The 20,133-nt window shown below is 45.3% G+C and overlaps 1 protein-coding gene across 2 annotated transcripts in view; it reads left to right on the top strand.

The window, feature by feature from the left end:
- The window catches only part of FZD6 (frizzled class receptor 6), a 72,083-nt gene that overhangs the window by 40,740 nt on the left and 11,210 nt on the right, over positions 1-20,133 (top strand). For both annotated transcript variants that reach the window (XM_019495736.2, XM_019495735.2), the window contains exons 2-3: positions 15,471-15,667; positions 18,080-19,097. In XM_019495736.2, coding sequence (XP_019351281.1) covers positions 15,621-15,667; positions 18,080-19,097 — 1,065 coding nt within the window. In that variant the 5' untranslated portion in view covers positions 15,471-15,620. The remainder of the gene's footprint in view (positions 1-15,470; positions 15,668-18,079; positions 19,098-20,133) is intronic.

Here is a 20,133-nt window from a genome sequence, read left to right as displayed (position 1 = left end):
CTAAATCAGTATCAAAATTCCAAAACTGATTTGGCGTAATTGAATTGGGACAGTGATCTGAAATGCTGAACTGAATTACTGTTTCTCTGAAACAGCCGAATCTGAATTGTAACAGCCACTTCACACAGCCCTAACAGGTTTCCCTCACTTTTCGTTTGTGTTCTGTATGTGCAAATTTGCTCTTATGTGATGACCCTTTTAATATCAAAATGTGTTATATGGGTCTGGGGGTCAGTACAGTCGGTGTTGGAACGTATCCCTATTTGTTACATTGTAAAGTGGGTTCACTTTATGTGAATTTGAGTTATGTGCCACTTTCCAGGAACACATGTACAGCATAAAACGAGGGAAACTTGTATCTGCTTTAGAGGGGTAAGTTCTAAACCTGGTTTTAAAGGAAGTTCGGGTTAAGTGGCAATAGTAGGTGCCTCTCTTCATTAAATTCCTTAGAGGACGTTACTTTTTACTTCCACGCTTTTTGTTCACTTCTGTGAACGTGAACTGACAAACTTCAAGGAGAGGTTTCATATAGGTGACTAGGACTTCCTTCACAAAAGGAAATCCACTCAAATGGGAATTTAGAGCTAATATCTTTACCTCTTCAAAAATTGGCTCAAAAGGATTCATGACCACAAGATAACAAGTTGACTTTTTGCCATTTTATCCTGAAAACCAGCATTTTCGGCAGTACGGATTTCCCCAAACTTCAAGCATAGATATAAATTAATTACTGATGAGTAGAAAATGTGCCTGCTGATGCATTATTAATGCCATTATTGTTAATCATGGTTTCACTTGTTCACCCACCCATCCACGTACCTGACCAAATCTTATTTTTTCCTTAAGTCTTTAGGTGAGAAAATGAGATGGTCCAGTGGTTATTACTGAACAAACTACAGTATAACAATGTTCCCTCTAAGGAATAGCGGTCTATGAGTGCACCACCTCAGTCCGGCGTGGGACACTTATCAAAGGGGGCCGGTGGCAGAGCTGGGGGCCAAGGGCTGGAGCTGGGGGCTGGCGCAGGCTCTGGGGAAGTGCTCCGCTCCCCCGCATCAGGGCCAGGGAGTGCAGCACTTCCCCGGAGCCCGTGCCAGCCCCCCTCCCCAGTTTTCATCCCTGCCCTGCCTCACCTCGGGAAGGAGCCGTTGCCTGCCCCAGTGAGGCTCTGCCGGCTCTGGGACACTGGGACACATGCAGGGGAGCGGAGCAGTTCCCCAGAGCTGGCAGAGCCTGTGCCAGGCTCCCGCCCCCACCTCACCTAGGATCTGACCTTCAGCTCCTCTCCTGGTGTGCGGCCTTGAAAAGGCTGTGCGCGGCCGCACTTTTAATTGCGCTCAGCCACGCACGTGCCACCTTAGAAGGAACCTTGAAGTATAACCTCATAAATCTGGAGTTCTCAGAAATCCAGCACTTTGGCAGCTGGTCCCGGAGCTGTGGCTATCTACAGAGTGGTGGATGTGGTAGTACCCACCGCTTGCAAGCTTTCCTCTCTGCATCTGCTATCCCTCCCCCTGCCAGCCTCCTCCCCCCCCCCCCCCGCCCCTTGCTGCTCCATGCTCCTTTTACTTATTTGAAAACGTCAGATTTTTGAAACATATCTGGCAGATGCTTGGTCCTGAGCATGCTGGATTTATGAGGTTATACTGTATCCTTTTAAATATGAGCTCTGTTTATGAATTAAGCATTTTTGGAAGATACTATCAAATAACACTTTTTTGTTTTTCCATTTGTAGGTTCTGTTTCAATGGGTTGTTTTGTGTGGTCTGCCTCCTTTCTTCTTGTTACTGTTTTGTTTTTTTTTTCTCTGTACTTTTCATTATTTAATCTCTGCTACTTTCTCTTTGTTTGCTGATTTACTGTCTCATCATTGTTACCTTCATCCTTTTACATATTTCTAGGGTAACTATATGGGAGAATGGAAATGGGAAATCTGGGACATCCCTCTCCCAAGCCAGCCACACTGCTGCAGGCAGAGGCAGGGGTGGGGTGGGATGTCTTTGTGCACTGGGCAGACAGAAGCAGCAGTGCATGCTCCATGCCATTCTGCCTCCCCACCAGATTGCACCCCTTGCCTCTGCATTTCTGGGATGCTCATATTCATTCTCATGGACTGGCCTCTGAAATCTGGGACTATCTCAGCTAAACTGGGACATATAGTCATGCTACATATTTCTCTCTTACTATGCTGATTTTCTGCTTTTTGGGTATTTGATGCTGTGATTTTTCAGCCGGGGTGTTGCAGCAGCTTGGAGTGTGGAGATCTTTTTAAGGGCACCGCTCACTATTAACACTGCTTCGTGTGTAAATATCTACACACTGTATGTTCAAGATAAACCCAGAGACTTCAAATAGGAGCCCATAGTGTCAAAAACAAGTCAACCCATTATGGTCTTTCTGAGTTCTTTGCAAAAAAAGATTGCTCTGTAATTTTTCTGTAGTCAAGAAATGAGTGAGCACCAAAAGCTAGCCTTTTCTGAGAGGTGCCTTGTGAGTCTAAACAAAACACAGTACAGTCTATCATTATGGCAAATAGAGAATCATCTGTAGAGCAACTGGTCTTATTTGGCTGCCAGCATGTGACCCCATTAGAGTAGTGGGGGAATGAACAAGTCATTGCATATGATGGGAATTTAAAAATCCACTATCTTGTCTGTGGGCAACGGTAATTAAACACAAACTATGAAAGTGACCTTTATTTTGGTATCTTCATAGACTTTTAAAGTACAAACTTAAAATAGTGAGAACTTGGTTCGTAACTTGGCCAAAGTTTGTGTCTGAAAGACTTCTCCTTTAGTGCCTGATTACAAAACTTGATAATCAACCCAGGCATATTTCTTGGCTGGGTAAAGCAAGGGCCTATACTTGATCTAAAGCCATGATAACATTTAAATGCCATATCAGATCAGTTAGTCTTTGGGGCAGAAGACATTTATTTCAGTGGCCTGTGCTCTTGCTTCTACCACACTGTTTCGGGCCTTCTACCCATTCTGCGTGCCTGTTGCGATGATCAACCACCTGCAAGTGGGTGAAAGGCAGCCTGGAGCTGGAGCTCCATGTGCTGGGCAGGAGCCACCTGGCTGAAGCTCCCCCTGGTCTAGAGTGGCACGGCAGGGGCAGGAGCAGCAACCAGAGGCAAGGGGAGCAAAACAGCCCTGTCAACCTGGGCCCTGGCCAGCGCAGAGCTTCTGGTGGGGCTGTTCCTGGTGCAGCTGTAGCTGGCCAGGTGCTGCTGTGCTCCCTTCACCTCCCTGTGGCAATACAGGCCCCGTTAGCTGCAGCTGTGCTGGGAACAGCCCTGCCGGAAGCTGTACACTGGCTGGGGCCGGGACAGGAGTATGGTATGGGCTGTCCTAGGCCTGGCTTGACTCCACATGGAGCGCTGTGGGGCCAGGCCACTGACTAGGCAAGCTCTGCTGCATTTGCTCCCTGGCTGGCTTCCAGGCAGCAGCCACTGCTGCCGCCTCCTCTCCTCTCCTTTCCTCTCCTCCCCCCCCCCCCCCCCGCCCCACACACACACACACATACACAGATGCCCCTTCCATACACCCTCTACCACCTGTCTGCCCCCTAATGGCAGTGCATGCAGGGAGGAATCACACCTGTCTTGCTCCTGAGCACTGTTCCCCACCCACCAAGCCCCATAGGGAGTTTTGGTGAGTTGTTGCATGGTGGGGAGCCGACCTGGCCTACAATGACTTTACCAATACTGCCTGTGTGTCCCTCAGGTCCAAACTATTGGCTACTCCTGCCCTATACATTTGCAGGTGCCCAGAGGGAAATGCCTTTGCAGGCTTGTGGAGAAATCTTTCCACAGGGGATTTCCTCACACTCATGCTCCCTTCCCCTCCCCACTTGCAGCCTGTGCTCTGCACCTGTTGATCCCACTGCAGAGGGATTTCCCTGTGCACTGCATGAGTGCATGTGGGAACTCCTGCTTGCAGGCATGCACCCTGAAGCCCTGAGTTTTCCTTCTTCCCCAGATGCATGCCCTGGACGGAGGTGCTTCCAGGGCTTGAGGGGGATGAATCTGCCCCTCAAGCCCCCTGCCCCTGAGGGCTGGATAGTCCAAGCAGCTTCACATAGCTTGAGCTCTTCGATCATAAGCAAACAGATGTGGTCTGCAATAAAGAGGTTTGATTTTAATATTACCTTCAGTCATAGCCACAAATTTGAGTATTTGCAGTGCAGCAGAAGGTATGGACATCTTTTTCACTTTATGTTGCTGTAAAATTTATGATGGTACAATGGTGATGTCTGTTTCCACTCTTTGAGGTTCTGCCTGAAGTTCTCAGTTTCAAAACATCAAGCCTTGCAAAAATTGAAGGGCTCCAGGCTGACCTTTGGCAAAACTGAAGTATAATACTGCTCCTACTGAAGTTGAAGATGACCTTCTCCACCTGCCATATTCTCTTCCTACTTGTACAGGCCACAAGAGCCACTAAGAAAGAAGTACCTTCTTTGATAGTCACCACAGCTGTTTATAGCTATAGCAGAGACATCAAAAGATGAAAGCACAAGCAGTTTCCATCCAGAAACCATCAGTGAAGCTCCAAGGGGTAGCGAGGGCCCACTTCATCAGAGCTCAGGCAACAACTGCGGCCTTCTTCAGGAATTTCTCTACTAAGGCGGCTTCTGTCTGAAGCTCTGTACACCTCTTCACTAAGTGTTGTCATTGCTAAAACTTCCAGGCTAGATGCCACATTTGGAAAAATGATCCTGTAGTTGATGTTAGGCTAGGAGTCTGAGATTCTGCATCTGTTCTTTGAGACTGACTCTCAAGGGAATGTGGATATGAAAAGCCTTTGAAGGAAAAAAGAAATTGCATATCTGTAAGCAGAGTTCTTTGAGATGCATTGTCTGTATGTACAATCTCTTCCTCGGAGTCTCATCCCTTGTAGGGTTCTGAGGAAACTGCAGGTTATCCTATGGGTAGAGTGTCTAGAGCTTTATGTAGAGCAGGATTGCCAGCCTGTGGCTTAATTATTAGCCTTTGTGTGTGGCATGCAACAGATCAGGGAAGGGATAGGCAGCACAGCAGGAGCTAGGGCAAGATGCGGAAGACAGAAGATAAAGCAAGGGAGTACAGGGCAGGAAGCAGAAAACATGAGATCACGAGGGAGCACAGAGTAGGGAACAGGAAGCAGGGCAGCAGATTGGGCAGAGGAAGGGGGTCAAAGTGGCACTTCAGGGGGGGATAATTTGTGGCATGCCTGCTGAGAAGGTTGATCCTTGTGGTGTAGAGCAGGGTGCATGTTGCTTCATGGATACTGATAAAGCAAAAACGTCTGAACTTTAGCCCATGTGGCACATGAAATGTGGATATAGACCAGGGGTGGGCAGTAATTTTAGCTGGAGGGCTGCTTAATGAGTTTTGGTGAGCTGTCGAGGGCTTCAAGGGTAGCCCAACCCCTTGACAGGTGCCCTACCCCCTGGTCACCATCTTGGAACCATAAGTCCCACACCTAACCCCTGCCTTAAGTCAGAAGTACTTTAGGAAGGTGGGGTTGCCATCTTGGAATTGGGGGAAAAAAACCCCAACAAATTATATACTAAAAACAAACATCTATGATAACATTTTAATTTTATTTAAATATATATATATATATATATATATATATATATATATATATATATATATATATATATATATATATTTTTGTCCCAATTTGTGTGCATTTACATGGTGTACATAGAGGTGATTTGCCTAATTACTCAAAATGAAGTCTCTCTCTTGTATATTGGGGGGGAGGGGGGAGTGGCAGAGCAGGTATTGGTAGGGTATGGGGTTTGTAGGGGACAGCAGGTATATGTATGAGGAGCCCTCCCCTATGAACAGCACCTACCCTGTTGTGCACAGCCCCTGTTGCGAGTGGCAGCAGCATGCAGTGGGCCTTCAGGGCACTCATGAACCATGGCAGATGAAGTCCCCTGGAAGCACTTGGTCCCAGCGAGCCCCAGGACTGCATGTGGCCAGGCTGGCAGTTCCGTTGTGCAGAGCTCACATACTTGAGCCCTGCGCAGTGAAACCGGTGGTATAGGTTGTGGGGCTTGGCCACAGTGCCAGGGAGAGGGGTGGAGCTGGCCCAGCTTCACAGCATGGAGCTCCCTGTTGTTCCCTGTGACCTGTGCGTGGCAGCAAGTGGTTCCAGGCCACTTATTCCATTGCACGGGGCTATGTCCGGAGGTGTGCAGCTCAGGTGGAGAACCTGGGAACTGCATGCATGCCCTGGGGAGCCCTGCACAATGAAGTCAGGTGGACTGCACCCCTGCTAGCCCAGGCTGCCCCCTGCTGCTGCCCCACCCTGTGCCCCTACCAGCTCCAGCCCTGGGGCAACAGTGTGGGCCCTATACTCCTGCCCCGCTGCTGCTTTGGTCCTATCCACTGCCACCATCCCAGCTACTTTCCTACCTTTCTGCCCATCTGCTGTGGCCACACACCCCCAACCCCAACTTTGCTGCTGTTGTTGCTACCCCCCCCACACAGACACAGACACTTCCCTGCCTGTGGGGCTGGGTCCAGGGCCACCCTGCGAGCAAGGGTAGGAAAGCAGCATGCATGCTGCCCCCTCAAGAGTGAGTGGGACTTGGCCCCCATGAGAGCACAGCTGGGGCAGCCCAGGGCCAAGCTGGATAGAATGAATTGATAAGCACCTGTCTGTGGGCCAGATGTGGCCCATGGGATGTATTTAGCCTACCTAAATATAGGCCATGGAGCACAAAGACCTCTAGTTACTGTAACTTTTTCCTCTTACTAAGAAAGTCTAGGAAGTTTGAATGCATGGGAAGCAGAAGTATAGTTGATTTATCATGGAATCATAGGGTCGGAAGACACTGCAGGGTCCACCTACTCCAGTCTCCTGAATTGAACATAGGATGCACTATTCCTAACCTATTTTACCAGTTAGTTTACAAGGTGCAACTCTACCCTGCCTTCATTTTACCAGTGATATATTTGGAATGAATACAAATCTGGGATTAAACTGCTGAAACAGTTAAACTCTTACGTGGATTGGGATAGTAATGTCTTGGTTTTATTTTTCTTTTTTCATAAGGCTCATTGTTGAGTTTTTGTTTAAATGGCCCTCCAGGAAATGCAGAGGTCTTATTTTCTGTAATGAAACATTTCTAAATTGGTTAACTGGAAATAAAACCCGCATTGCAAGACGTATAATTGAAAACAGAGGTCAAGGCACATTCTATTTATCTTTTTGCTGCTGCTCATTCAGTAGAAGAAAATAGCCAAGTTTCTAAAATAAATCTTTAGATTTCAGGGGTATATTATATGACTGTGCCCCCAGCATGGGCAAATAAATGGCATAAAGATGACTATGGAGAACATCCAAACCTGTTGCTCTTTATGCTTCAGGCAAATTCAGCAGAAACTATTACTCTGAATTGGGTCAGCTCCTGGAATCCTACTGTTAGGACCTTATCCCCTCCTCATTTCCACAAAATACCAAGTTGTGAAGTGTGTGTGGGGGGGTGGGGAAACCTCTTTAAAACAACTGTATAGAATCACACAGTAGTTGTGATGAGTCTTTCAGTGACTTGCTGACAATTGAGGAGATTTTAAAATCCGAGTATCTACTGGCTATCCTTTACAGACTTTTCTGTAGTATACTGATTATGTAGTGATTTAATAAACTTTTTCTTATGGTAAAAAAAAAAAAAAAAAAAAAAAAAAATTGTTAAAAATAGATTTTCCTAGAACTCTCTGTAGCAGGACCATGTCCCAGGGACAACCTGGAAAACAACTTCTTCCCCCCACCCCCTTGCCATTTCTTCCCTATTCCATATCCTCTCTTCTACCTGCCACACCTTGATGAATTACTGATTCTTGAAAAGGAAGGCTGCCCCAGGGCCCCAAAGCAAGCCCTAGTTCACTATTAGTAGGTTCCTCTCAAACCCCACTGATCCCTGTCCAGCCCTCAGGTTCTAGCCCTCCCAGCCCATTTGTGCCCCCAGGGCAGTAATTGTCTCAAGGGTTAATTTCATGGTCCCTGACCTCCCCTACAGCCTTGCAGTTGTTAAGTCATCTCATCACTTAAGTGGGGCACTTTGCCCCAATCAGTGCCAGGCCACCCCTGGCCTCTACTCCCTTGTTGTAGTTCAGCATTCTCCACTTTTGTCCCTCTGCTCTAGCTGGCCCCTTTATCCTAGGGCCCAGACATGGCTTCTAGGTTCTAGCCTAGGTCTCACCCTCTTGGGCTATGGTTCTGCCCCCCACAGTTTTATGCCTCTGGCTCTCACCCCTCTTGGGCTAAGGTATCACCCCCTCTTTTCCCCCTGTTGGGCTTTGGGTCCCTGGCCCTTGCCCTTCTTGCGCTAACGTTTTGCCTCTCTCGGGCTTTGAGCCCTTGGCTCAGGTTCTCACCCTCTTGGGTTATGCCTTAGCCAGCTTAGGCTTGAACTCTCCCCAGGTGCCATCCATTAGTGCCTTGAGCTTGGCCCCTGTTAGGGCTCAAAGCAGTAACATGCCCCTAAGGTACCACTGGGACCTCCTTTACCCCTGATGGTCCCAACTCTGACTGTTTAACCTAAATGCAAATGGTGAGCAACCACTTAATGCAAACTTTCCTTTCTGGGAAAACAAACATCATAAAAGAAGAATGCACGCTACCACTTTAAAAGGAAACCTTCTCCCCTGGAATGGATAAACACCATAGTCCTTACCCTGAGCTTTCACAGCCCTGTCCCATGCTGGTTCAGGGTCCCTCAAGTAGTTCCCTCTCCCTTCTGGGAGTTCTTCTTTTCACCAAGGCCCTGAGCTTCTGTGCCTCTTAAGTGCTGTCCCTGTCAGTCAGGTGGCAATCATCAAGCCTGATTGGAAACATACAGGGATTTCCAATTAGGCTTGGTTATTGACCTCCAAGACAGCTTGCCTGTGCTGGGCTAGCTGCTGCAGCAGTATCCCCTGCTGCCCAATCAGGGCTCTGCCCTACTTAGCCTGTTGCAGAGGAGCTAGCCCTGCAAGAGGCACTGAAGGCCTTTACTCCCTGGCTACCCATTCCCCTGTAGTCAGCTCAAGGGCAGTGTTTCCCTCCATCTGGGGAACTCTGCTGCTGTTTTTCCCTTAAAGTAACAGGGAGCTGCTCCCCTGTTACACCCACCAAAATCTAAACATGTTCAACTCATAGCCCAAAAAGAAGCACATTCTATTTCTAGTTCTTTTTATGAAAAGGTAACAATTTCTGCAGAAAGCCTTTACATAAATTGAATTTCCAAATTTTCATTGAAATTCTTTCCAGAAGTCTCTGCCCTCTCATTAGCTTTGATAGCAGCACCTGGAGGCGCTAATCAAGACCCCATTGTTTGCACTATAGAAGTCTATTTTAACATTTACAATTAATCTAGGTTAATGATAAGATGTAGCTGATGGATGTACAGGATGAGGTATCAATACCAACATACTTTTGCATAAACTAACTGGATGACTAGGGTAGATCTGTATAAATTCTGGACATTCCTAAGGCTTTGTCTGTCATTTGAAGCTTTTACAATTCATCTAGAGAAAGTCTTGCCTATTTGAGCTGCATGCATTTTGTAAGTGAAATAATACTGTAAATATTTTAGTGGAAGTCATTTAGAAAGTAATTCAGTTTTTCTTGAGTTACATGCTACTACTATTGTTCATCTTCTGGGCCAGAACAAAAATTGCTAACCGACAGGAAAATTAGGAAATCCAAAGCTTAATTAAACAGAATAACAGAGTTAATAAATGTGGCATATTTCTAAACCTGTGCATCTTGTGTACAAAGCAAAATAAATATCATGATTGCAGAAAGGAAATAAATTATTTTTTAGGGTGAAATCCTGTTTTTCCTTGAAGCCAGTATTTAGCATTTAAAAGGTGGTCCACATCAAGGAATTGAAGCCATATACCTTTTTATCCATCAGAAAGTGCTTGAAGATTGGCTTCTAGTGAGGATAACTGAAAAGCAGGCTTTTGGACAAGTGAGCATACTTTCACATAACTTTACAAATCTGGCTTTTTGTAATGGAATCTACAGGTACCGCACACAACCATAGTTCTGTAGTTTAATATTTTCCTGTTACTGTGTCTTTTTTTTTTCATCCCCCCCACACACTTCTAAATGCTATAACATATGTCCTTAAAAAAAAAATTGGTGGATTGCAGTTTTGTCAGAGAAGAAACATAAATTTATCACATTCTTTTTCAAATCACACGTTCATTGATCAGACTTGCGCTTATGGGATCTTTGTTTCAAAAAGGACCTTTAATATTAAAAAGCTTCTCTTGTAGACTCAAAAGTTTGTTTTTTCTTATGCCAGTTACTGAATGACTGACTGCTTTGGACTCATTGATAGCTGCCCAAATTATAAAAAAGATCATCAAAAAGTAAAGAGGTCGTTTAGTCTAGCAGCCTGCTAGAATTAGGATCATGTCTGACTAATCCATTCCAGCCAAGTGTCTGTCCAGTGTGCTCTTGAACATTTCCAGATTCCAGTTTCTCCAGAGAGCCTGTTACAGTGCTTGACCATTGCCTTAGTTAGAGAGTTCCTCCTAATCTCCAATCTAAATTTCCTCTGCTGCAACCTGAAGGCGTTGCTCCTTGTCCTGTCCCCTACAGCCTGAGAGAAGCCCATCTCCATCCTCTCTCTAATTACCCTCTAGTCCCCCCACCCCTCAGTCTTCTCTTCTTTTCTCCAGGCTAAATATCCTCAGCCTTTCCTCCATAAGTCATGTTTTGGAGGCCTCTCATCATTTTTGTCACTGCGCTGGACTCTTTCTGATTCTGACCATGTCCTTCCTGAAGTGTAGGGCCCAAAACTTGACATGGTACTCCAGGTGAGGGTCTCAGGAGCACCGACTAGAACAGAAGAATCAATTTCTTTGATTTGAAAGTGACACTCTTGTTAATACAACCCAGTATGCTGTTGAGTTTGTTTGTTTGTTTTTGTTTTTTTACAACAAGAGCACACTGTTAGTTTATATTCAGCTCATGGTCTCCTGCAGGGGTGGGCAAAATACAGCCTGAAGGCTGGATCCAGCCTGTGGAGGGACTTTGTCCAGCCTGCAGCAGGTCCCTTGATTTTGCCTGGCCCAGATATTTGGCATGGTGATTCCTGCCTCAGGGTATGCAGTGGGGCTAGGGCAACTTTGCAACTGCACTCCATTTCCTGGCAGCGGTGGCTCCTGGCTGCTGCTGCTGCTGCTGGCCCCAGCCCCATGGAGACCAGCCAGAACCTGTGCAGGCAGGGCCCAAGCTGAGTGCACAGCCCCAGTCCGTGCAAGAGTCGGAGTCCCAACTGCCACAGTGGTGGTGGATGAAAAAGCGGTACCCAGAGCCTTTTGGCTCCTCCCTGCTGGGGAGAGGCCCAGCACAGCCTGGTGGTGGTAGTGACAGGGAGGAGCCATAGGGCAGCCTTGGCGTGTACTCCAGGTCCTGGTTTTTTTCCCTCCACCACTGGTGCCTTGCTGTGGCTGGGGCAGGCGAGCCTGGAGTGGGCTCTGCAGGAACTCCCTACCCTCTCTGCAGAGTAGGCTGGGGCTGGAGCTGTGCACTCAGCCTGAGGCTCAGGCCTTGCCCACACAGATTCCAGCATGTCTCTGTGGAGCTGGGTCTAGCGGCAGCAGCAGCTGGAAGAAGCTGTCACTGAAGCCAGGCTGAGTGCACAGCCCTGGCCCGGGGTCCCTGCACTACCCGCTCCATACCTGTCTGCCCCCAGCCATGATGAGCAGTGGCAGTGGGGAAAAAGCAGGACCCAGAGCCTGTGCCAGGGCTGCCCTGCGGCTCCTCCCCACCACTACCACCATCAGTGCCCATGCCAGCCCATCTGTGCCCATGCCAAATCCACCCACCTGCTGCCCTATCCCACATAAGGAGGCTTCATGAGCTGTGGCCCAGGTCAGCACCCCCATGCAACAACAGCTCCCTAAAACTCCCTATGTGGCCGGCAGGCCCAAATAGTTGCCTACCCTTGGCCTATTGTAACCACCAGGTTACAACCGTACTGTAGCCTAGGCAGTTATCCTCCAGTCCCTTTTTGTGCATGCAATTATTCTGTGCCAGATACAGGATTTTTCACTTGTCCATGTTAAATTTCATTTGGTTGACTGTGAACCACTACTCTTTTTTTTTTTCCTCCTCTAGTCTATCCAGGTCATTCTGGATCTTGGCTATCCAGAATGCCTGCAACTTCACCCATATGGGTATTATCCACATATTTGTCAAACATGCACTCAATCCCATTAGCCACATCATTAATGAAGTTTATTTAAACAATACTGGACCCAGGTCAGATGCTTGGGGAACTTGATACCTGCTCCCAACTAGACATTGAGCCATTGATGATTACTTGTTGTGTACGACTGTTCAGTCAGTTACATTTCTGACTTGCAGTACTTTCATGTAGCCTGTATTTCCTTAGCTTGTTAATAAGAATGTTGTGGGTGTCAAAAGCCTTGCTAAAGTTCAGGTATGTTGTATCACTGCTCTCCTTCCATCTAGTCTGTCACCTTATCCTAAAAAAAAATCAAGTTGGCCAGGAATGATTTGCTCTTGGTGAATCCATATTGGCTGTTCCTAATGACTTTTTTTCTCCTTTAGGTGCTTTATAATACATTCTTTGAGGACCCACTTCATAATCTTTCCAGATATTGATGCCAGGCTGATTAGTCTGTAATTTCCTGGATCTTCCTTCTCTTTTTAAGAGATGGGCACTATTTGCCCTTCAATCATCTAGGACCTCACCTGTTCTTCACAAGCCCTCAAAAGAAGATAGCCAGTATCTCTGAAATTAACTCAGCCATTTCCTTTGGTCTCTTATATACCCTTTTAATTGGAAGGAAATGGCCAAATAAAGCCTTTTCATTTTCTGATCACATTGTTATATCACACATTCTGCTCTGCTGTAAGAATTTCGCCCATTATCCCTGGGTATCTGCAGATTTTTAAATGGGTCACTTCAGCTTTCTGTTCCTGGTAATACAGAGAATTTTAGAACAAGCACTAACTTGAACCAAGGAGATTTATATTTCTGTAAAAATTGTGAAACATGCTTTTTCAAATAGATCTCTTGATCTAAGTTTATCGTTGCTTGCATTCCTATCATGTGCTGCAGCTATGGCTGTGTACATGGATTCAAATCATCCAGGACATCTTTCTCAGGTTGGTTTTTCTGAGAGAGAAACTGGCCTGTATAGAAGTTGAGAAGGAAATAAAGAGCCTGCAGTGCAGATGCTGGGCTGCCAGGGGTCCCTAGAGCATGCAGCCCAGGGATCTTTGCAGGCGTTTTTAGTGAAGGCAAGCGGGGATTGTTAGCATCAGGGAAAGTGGGAGTGGGGTCTGTGCCATGTACAGAAGAGTCCTCCAACCTTCCCTTCCTCCATGCTGTGTTGGAGCCCAGCTAAGGCTGGACAGGGTGTATGGTTGTATACTTCCCTGCACCCAAGTGCTGCAGTGTGATTCAAGCAGGCAACAAGCCAGGAGCAGAACACACCCCCTAACTGCTTCAGCCCTGGGCTTTTCCTGCCAGAAGTACTTGGGAAGTTCTGCTCCCTGCTTGGTTGAGACTGGCAGATGTTCTTCCTCCCCCTATTGGAGGGGGAGGGAGAAGCAGCAAAGCCCATGGGCTGCCTATACAGAAGTTCTCTATCCTGAGAGAAATTCTCCAGGGAGCCACTTCACTCAGGCTTTTTCCAAGTTATTTTTTTCCCAGGGTGGCCACTTTTTTACTCTAGGAGAAAAATGCTGAACTTCTGTACACTTGTGGCTCTCCAGAGAGAGCAGAGACTGGAGAAACTGAATGTCTGTCCATGCCCAAAGATGAGAAACTAATTTAAAAAAAATAAGTAATCAGTGCATTGCATTTCAGTTTCTGCACGTTAATGGCCAAGATACTTGCATCTTTACCTATTAATCAATTTGGTGTGATACAAATAAACATATTTTTCTTCAGTAAGCCTGTGTGATAAAGTAGTGGACTGAACTCATATTAAAATGCTGTTTAAATGTTATGCTGGGGGTTTGGTCACCAGATATTCAGTCTTGTTCCAAATTTTCAAATATGTTACTGTGCAGTAGGCATACTGCACAGGGAAGCCTTCCCTGGGAACACCTCTATACGGAGCAGATTTGCTCCGAATGGGAGCAGCCTGGTACAGGATTGCTCCCACCTGGCTCTGCTCCCCAACAGCAGCCAAGGGAGCTCCAGGCTCCCTCAAGGGGCTGGCAAGGGGCAGAGGGCTGGTCAGAGTGGGTACAGGGCCAGGAGAGCTCAGTTGGCTGCAGCAGCAGCTGTCCCCTGGCCCTCTACGCATCAGGAGGGGAGACCTCATGTACACTGGGCTGAGACCACTACCCCTGCAGTGGGCAGAGCTCTCCTGGCCCCGTGCCCGTCAGGACACACAGGTGCTCATCAGGACACAACTGCCAGCAAGCCCTGTACTGGGTAGGGCTTTCCTGCCTGTTAGGGAGTTTGCTGGGAGCTGTCCCAGGTGTGGGGCATCTGCCGGCAAGCCTTCTGCTGGGCAGGGTTCAGAGGCTTGCTGGCAGCTGCCCTGCTTGGCCTGGAGGTGGCTGCTCTGGGGAGTGGGCAGGGGCTGGGAACCACGCAGTTCTGCACCACACTGAACTGCTCCAGGAGACGGGCAGGGGCTGGGGTCCCAGCCCCCACTTGCCCTCTGGAGCTGCCAGCTCCATGCGGGGAACCAGGATGGGGCAGAGAATTTCCCAGTCCTGGTGCTAATGGGCTTCTGCTGCCTAGGCTGACCAGGAACAAATTTGCTCCCAGTCAGCGTCTAAAAGTGTTACTGTGCTGTAGCTACTACCCAGTTAATCTAGTACCTGTATTTACAGGTACTAGCTAACTGCACGATCAATGGTGCGCATGTGTAGATGGTGACACTTTACTGCACAGTAAAACTTCTCGTTTAGACATGCCTTTTGGGGAATTGTAGATTGTGCTGAGTTTTTGAAATGGCATGTAGAAAATGTATTAATGGTAAGCTACATTATAGGTAAACACACATTCTTTCAGGTACCCCAACAGTGTGAGAATACTGTTTTGAGGTGAAGATTTTCAAGTCAGTGGGAACTACTAGAGAGTAAACCCTTTTTAAAAACAAGTTTTTTCAGGATCCAGTTTTAAGCACCCATATTTCAAAATCTTGGTCATAGATTACAATAATCTATATATATGTGTGTATGTGCATGTACTGCTCCCATTACGCAAATAGGGGAAATGAAATTCAGGAGGTTGCAGCTGAACCAGCATCCCAGAGTACAGTTTGTTAGAGGTGCTAATAGAACCCAGAACCTTATTTCCAGTCATTCAGTCCACTAGATAGCATCCTCCTTTATAACTATTAGAAAAGTGGAAGTTTTTCCTGCCTTTGAAAACAAACCTGAAACATAGCAATTAAAATTAGTTCTGCTCGAGGTTTCTGTTTTAAAACTTGCTAACCAAAATCTTTCTCTTTTTATTTTTTTTTCTCAACAAAGCCTTTTCTTCCTCTTGTGAATCTCCATTGTTCACCAAATGTGCACACATTTCTGTGCAGAGCATTTGTGCCTGCCTGTGTGGAGCCAGTTCATGTGATTCACCCTTGTCGAAGCCTTTGTGAGAGAGTGTATGCTGATTGTAAACAATTGATGGACACTTTTGGGATCATCTGGCCTGAGGAACTTGAATGTAACAGGTATAGTTTCTTTATCTGATGGATAATAAGGATGACATTTTTCATACCCACCACATCTGACCCTTAGCTGAACTGAAAATCTGGGATAGAAAATGTTAGGTGTACACTTTGGTTTATACCTAAGCAGTGGAATACCTGCTATTTCCACAGCAGTGAGGACTCTGGGGCTTGTATGAGCAGGGCAAATTTTTATTAAGACACTTTATGCAATTATTTTTTCTAGATTTCCTGCTGAATTTGTTTGCAGATGGAAGAAGGTTCTGCAGTTTGGCTAACTTTAAAATATTTTTTTTTGTGTTCAAATAATTGAAACTAGAATCTGTTTCCAATCTAACTTTTATTTTGTCTTGAAGTGCAAAATGCTTAAAGCATATTGTCTGTTTGCTTCCTTATCTGTAAACTCAGGATAATGCTTACCTGCTTCAGCAAGCTTTTACATTATACTGTTATGAAATATAAAGCACTTTCTGTAGAAACCTACAGCACCATTTTAGGTGACAAATGCCTTTTATTTTAATCTAAAAATTAATCCTCACATAAGTGGTTATCAGTTTGCTTTCCTATGCTGTGTACCAAGAGTCAGTATTTCATAAAGAACCATAAAGTATTTCATAAAGAACCAAATCATTCTTGTACATGTCTCCATTTTGGCACTGCAGTACCTAAAAATAAATAAGTAAGTAAGTAAATAAAAGTGGTACCTTGCCCCAGGATGATCCAGGTCAGGAGCTTGCAAACCATGAACCAAACCCTTTTTAAATTGTGTATAGCCATAGGGGAGAAGCCAGTGAGTACACTCAAGTGGAGGGTGTGGTACCCAGGAACATAAAAGAGTAAATGCTCTCTGAGGGATCTCCTGAGATCCTCATGCTTTGCTTTATTTCACAGCCTTTTCCCTGATACTCTGCAATGCTGCAAATGATCTCTTAGAATTTTTTTTGCAGAACTAGCTGTTTTTTTTATACCCTGTGGATGTTATATATTTTTTAATTGAATCACTGTCTCAGTTAGTTGTTCTACTATTGACAGTAGTGACTAAAAGCTAATGCAGCTTCTATTCCTGCCTAGGTGAGTTGGAGATTAGTTTCGAGTTAAGTTTATATCACAGAAACGCTCTTTAGAGTTAGCAGTTTAGGACACGCTTGGCATCCTTAGAAGATGGGCCAGACTGGATGAGCTTGGAGATTAATCAGAGTAAACTGCATCAAAGAGACTCCTAATATTAGACCATAAAAGGTGTTTGAAATGACTTGAGAAAAAAAAAAAAGAAGTACTTTGGTAAGAGAGCTTGCACTATTGGTTGACCTACTGTTTCTGCATCATGGCTAAAGCGTTGGCCTCTAGAATTCTCTAATCCAGCCAAATGTAACCTGTATGATATTGCATGAGAAGCAAAGACCACAAGATCAGTTTGTACTTGGGGGCTAGGGATACTTTTAAACTGAGCATATTTATTACCAATATTGCTGAGAGATCATGAACGTGGAACTACACAATGACACTTTTACAGAAGCAGTCCTCGTCAATTCTCATTTGAAGAGTTGGAGCATAGAATTATTAGGCCCCTTCTACATGTTACACTTATGCTGCAATTAATGGATTAATTGAAGCATAAATGGCAAGAGTGCTACAAGGGCACCCAATTTAAAACAGTATAAAATGGAAAGCCAGCCATAAAAATGTTTTAAAAATGTAATGCTAGGCCAGACCATTTTTATGGCTAGTTTGTATGGCACTATAAACAGAACATGTGACAGTTCCAGAGCTGGGGTTGACAAACAGCTAAATGTCAGCTCTGGGCATGCAGCTGCACCAGGGTCTTGAACTGTCCCCAGAGCCAGCAATCAGCTTATAGTCAGTTCCAGTGCAGTCCCAGGACTGGAGTCTCAAGCTGGCCCTTGATGACAGTGGTTGGAGATGACAATCGGCTGATCGTTGGCCTGAGCCCTGGACCTGCAGGCACCCAGCTTTTAACTTGCTGGTGCAGAGGAAGCCTGGGATCGTGATTACTGGCAAATAGAAGGGGTTTGATTAGGATCTGATACCCAATCCCAATATTGTGCCTCCTATCGTGCATATATGGCGTAGCAGAAGGCATAACTATAGGTGGCTTTAAATGAATTTGTGCCAGGGGCCTTGCTATTGTTGGTGAATATATTCACAATGGGACTACTAACGCATGTATAAATACTCACCACCATAAGTTAGGATTGCATAATCGAAGCCATAATTAAGTCCATTGCCTCTAATGCAGAAATGTCCTTCACAGGAGAGAGGATCTTCTGTACACTATTATTACTCAGACAGGGTTGTTGTTGGGGGGTGTTTTCTTTTCTTTTTTTAATTCAAAGAATAACAGTAAAGATAACACTTTTGTAGAAAAGTATTAAGATTGATTTTATTTATCTGTAGACTGGTGGATTGTGATGAAACTGCTCCTGTCACTGCTCCTGTAACCACAAAGGTCCATGGAACACAGAAGACACTAGGACAGACTCGAAGGGACTATGGATTTTGGTGTCCACGACATTTGCAGACCTCTAGTGGACAAGGTTACAAGTTTTTAGGCATTGATCGGTGTGCACCGCCATGCCCCAATATGTACTTCAAAAATTATGAATTGGATGTTGCCAAAAGCTTCACTGGAATAGTTTCCATCTTTTGTCTGTGTGCTACTCTGTTTACATTCCTCACTTTTCTGATTGATGTTAAAAGATTCAGGTATCCAGAGAGACCAATCATATATTATTCAGTCTGTTATAGCATAGTGTCTCTAATGTATTTCATTGGATTTTTGCTTGGAAATAGAACTGCCTGTAACAAGGCAGATAAAAAGTTAGAAATTGGTGAAACAGTTGTTCTTGGTTCTCAAAACAAAGCCTGCACTGTCCTCTTCATGGTTTTGTATTTTTTCACTATGGCAGGAACTGTATGGTGGGTCATTCTAACAGTCACATGGTTCCTAGCAGCAGGAAGAAAATGGAGCTGTGAAGCTATTGAACAAAAGGCAATGTGGTTCCATGCAGTGGCATGGGGCATACCTGGTTTTCTTACTGTTATGCTTCTTGCAATGAACAAAGTTGAAGGTGATAATATTAGTGGAGTATGCTTTGTTGGACTCTATGACCTGGATGCATCTCTCTATTTTGTTCTTTTGCCTTTGTGCCTTTGTGTTTTTCTTGGTCTCTCTCTCCTTTTAGCGGGCATTATTTCTTTAAATCATGTGCGACAAGTCATACAGCATGATGGTAGGAACCAGGAGAAACTTAAGAAATTTATGATTCGAATTGGAGTGTTTAGTGGCTTATACTTAGTTCCACTGGTGGCACTTCTTGGATGTTATGTCTATGAGCTAGTATACAGAAGAATCTGGGAGACTACTTGGGTCTTTGACCACTGTGATCAGTACCATATTCCATGTCCTTATCAGGTAAGGAATAATGTTCTGTATATTTCCTCTTTTGTATCATGATTTTTTTTTGTGGTGTGGTTCTGCTCCCCCTCCCCAATCAGGTTGATAGCACTTGCAACCAAGTCCTGGTTCTAAATTTTTTAGGGTGTTTTACTTTTTTAATTTATTTGACTATAATGATGATTAAAAAATCTTGGTGGTACTTTTATATACCTTATCTATCCCTAAAAATACTTAGGCCAAATTGCTGAAGTGAGGCATCAATAGCCCTGTACAGATAACATTTGAAGTTCTTCAGAGTATAATCAGACAGATGTACATACCCTAGGAAACATCCCATAATGGCTGAAGCACTCCCAAATGGCAGTACTTTCTTCAGGCTTTTTCTAAGGGCTTAATTTCTGGGGAGGTTACCTGGTCCTCTACAGTACTCCCTCCGGTCTTCCACAAGGGGTGGAAGGTGGATAGCTAATGAATGCCTTCCTTTGTACTGGACAGTCTCTAGGACTGGAAAGCAGAAATCCCTGCATGCCTGTCTGTCTCCATGTACTTGGTTTCATCCTTAGTAATCTTATGGACAACTCTGCCTCCAGAACAGGGAGGCTGAGCACACAGAAGAATGCTTACTGGTCGTCATCCACATTTGCTGTCTCCTTTCTTTCCCTACCAGCAGAACCACGAGATTGAGCAGCCCTTTTCTAGATGCCCTGGCTGGAGAGCATACCATTGTGTGCTATCATGGTTACAGGTTTCCTTCACCAACTGCTGGGGTTAGATTCCTGAAAGTTCCTGTGGTTGGCAAGACAGAAGGCTTATGGGAAAAATGGCAGGCGGTGGGCTGATGCATGGCCACGGAAAGCCATGGTTACTGAAAACTATACTGTGGTAGCCAAAATGTTATATAGACTATTAAGTGTGGATACTCAAAACTGTGGTTGGTGAGGGAAACCTGTATTTTTTTTATTTTATTTTTTTTAAAGAGCTCTGGTGGAGACTACACATGAGAAAATATCACTCATAATCCTATTACAATAAATGTTCTCTTCCTAAATTG

This window comes from Alligator mississippiensis, chromosome 3 (genome assembly GCF_030867095.1).
Source record: "Alligator mississippiensis isolate rAllMis1 chromosome 3, rAllMis1, whole genome shotgun sequence".
Classification (NCBI taxonomy): Eukaryota; Metazoa; Chordata; order Crocodylia; family Alligatoridae; genus Alligator; species Alligator mississippiensis.
This window is presented reverse-complemented; position numbering and strand designations above follow the sequence as displayed.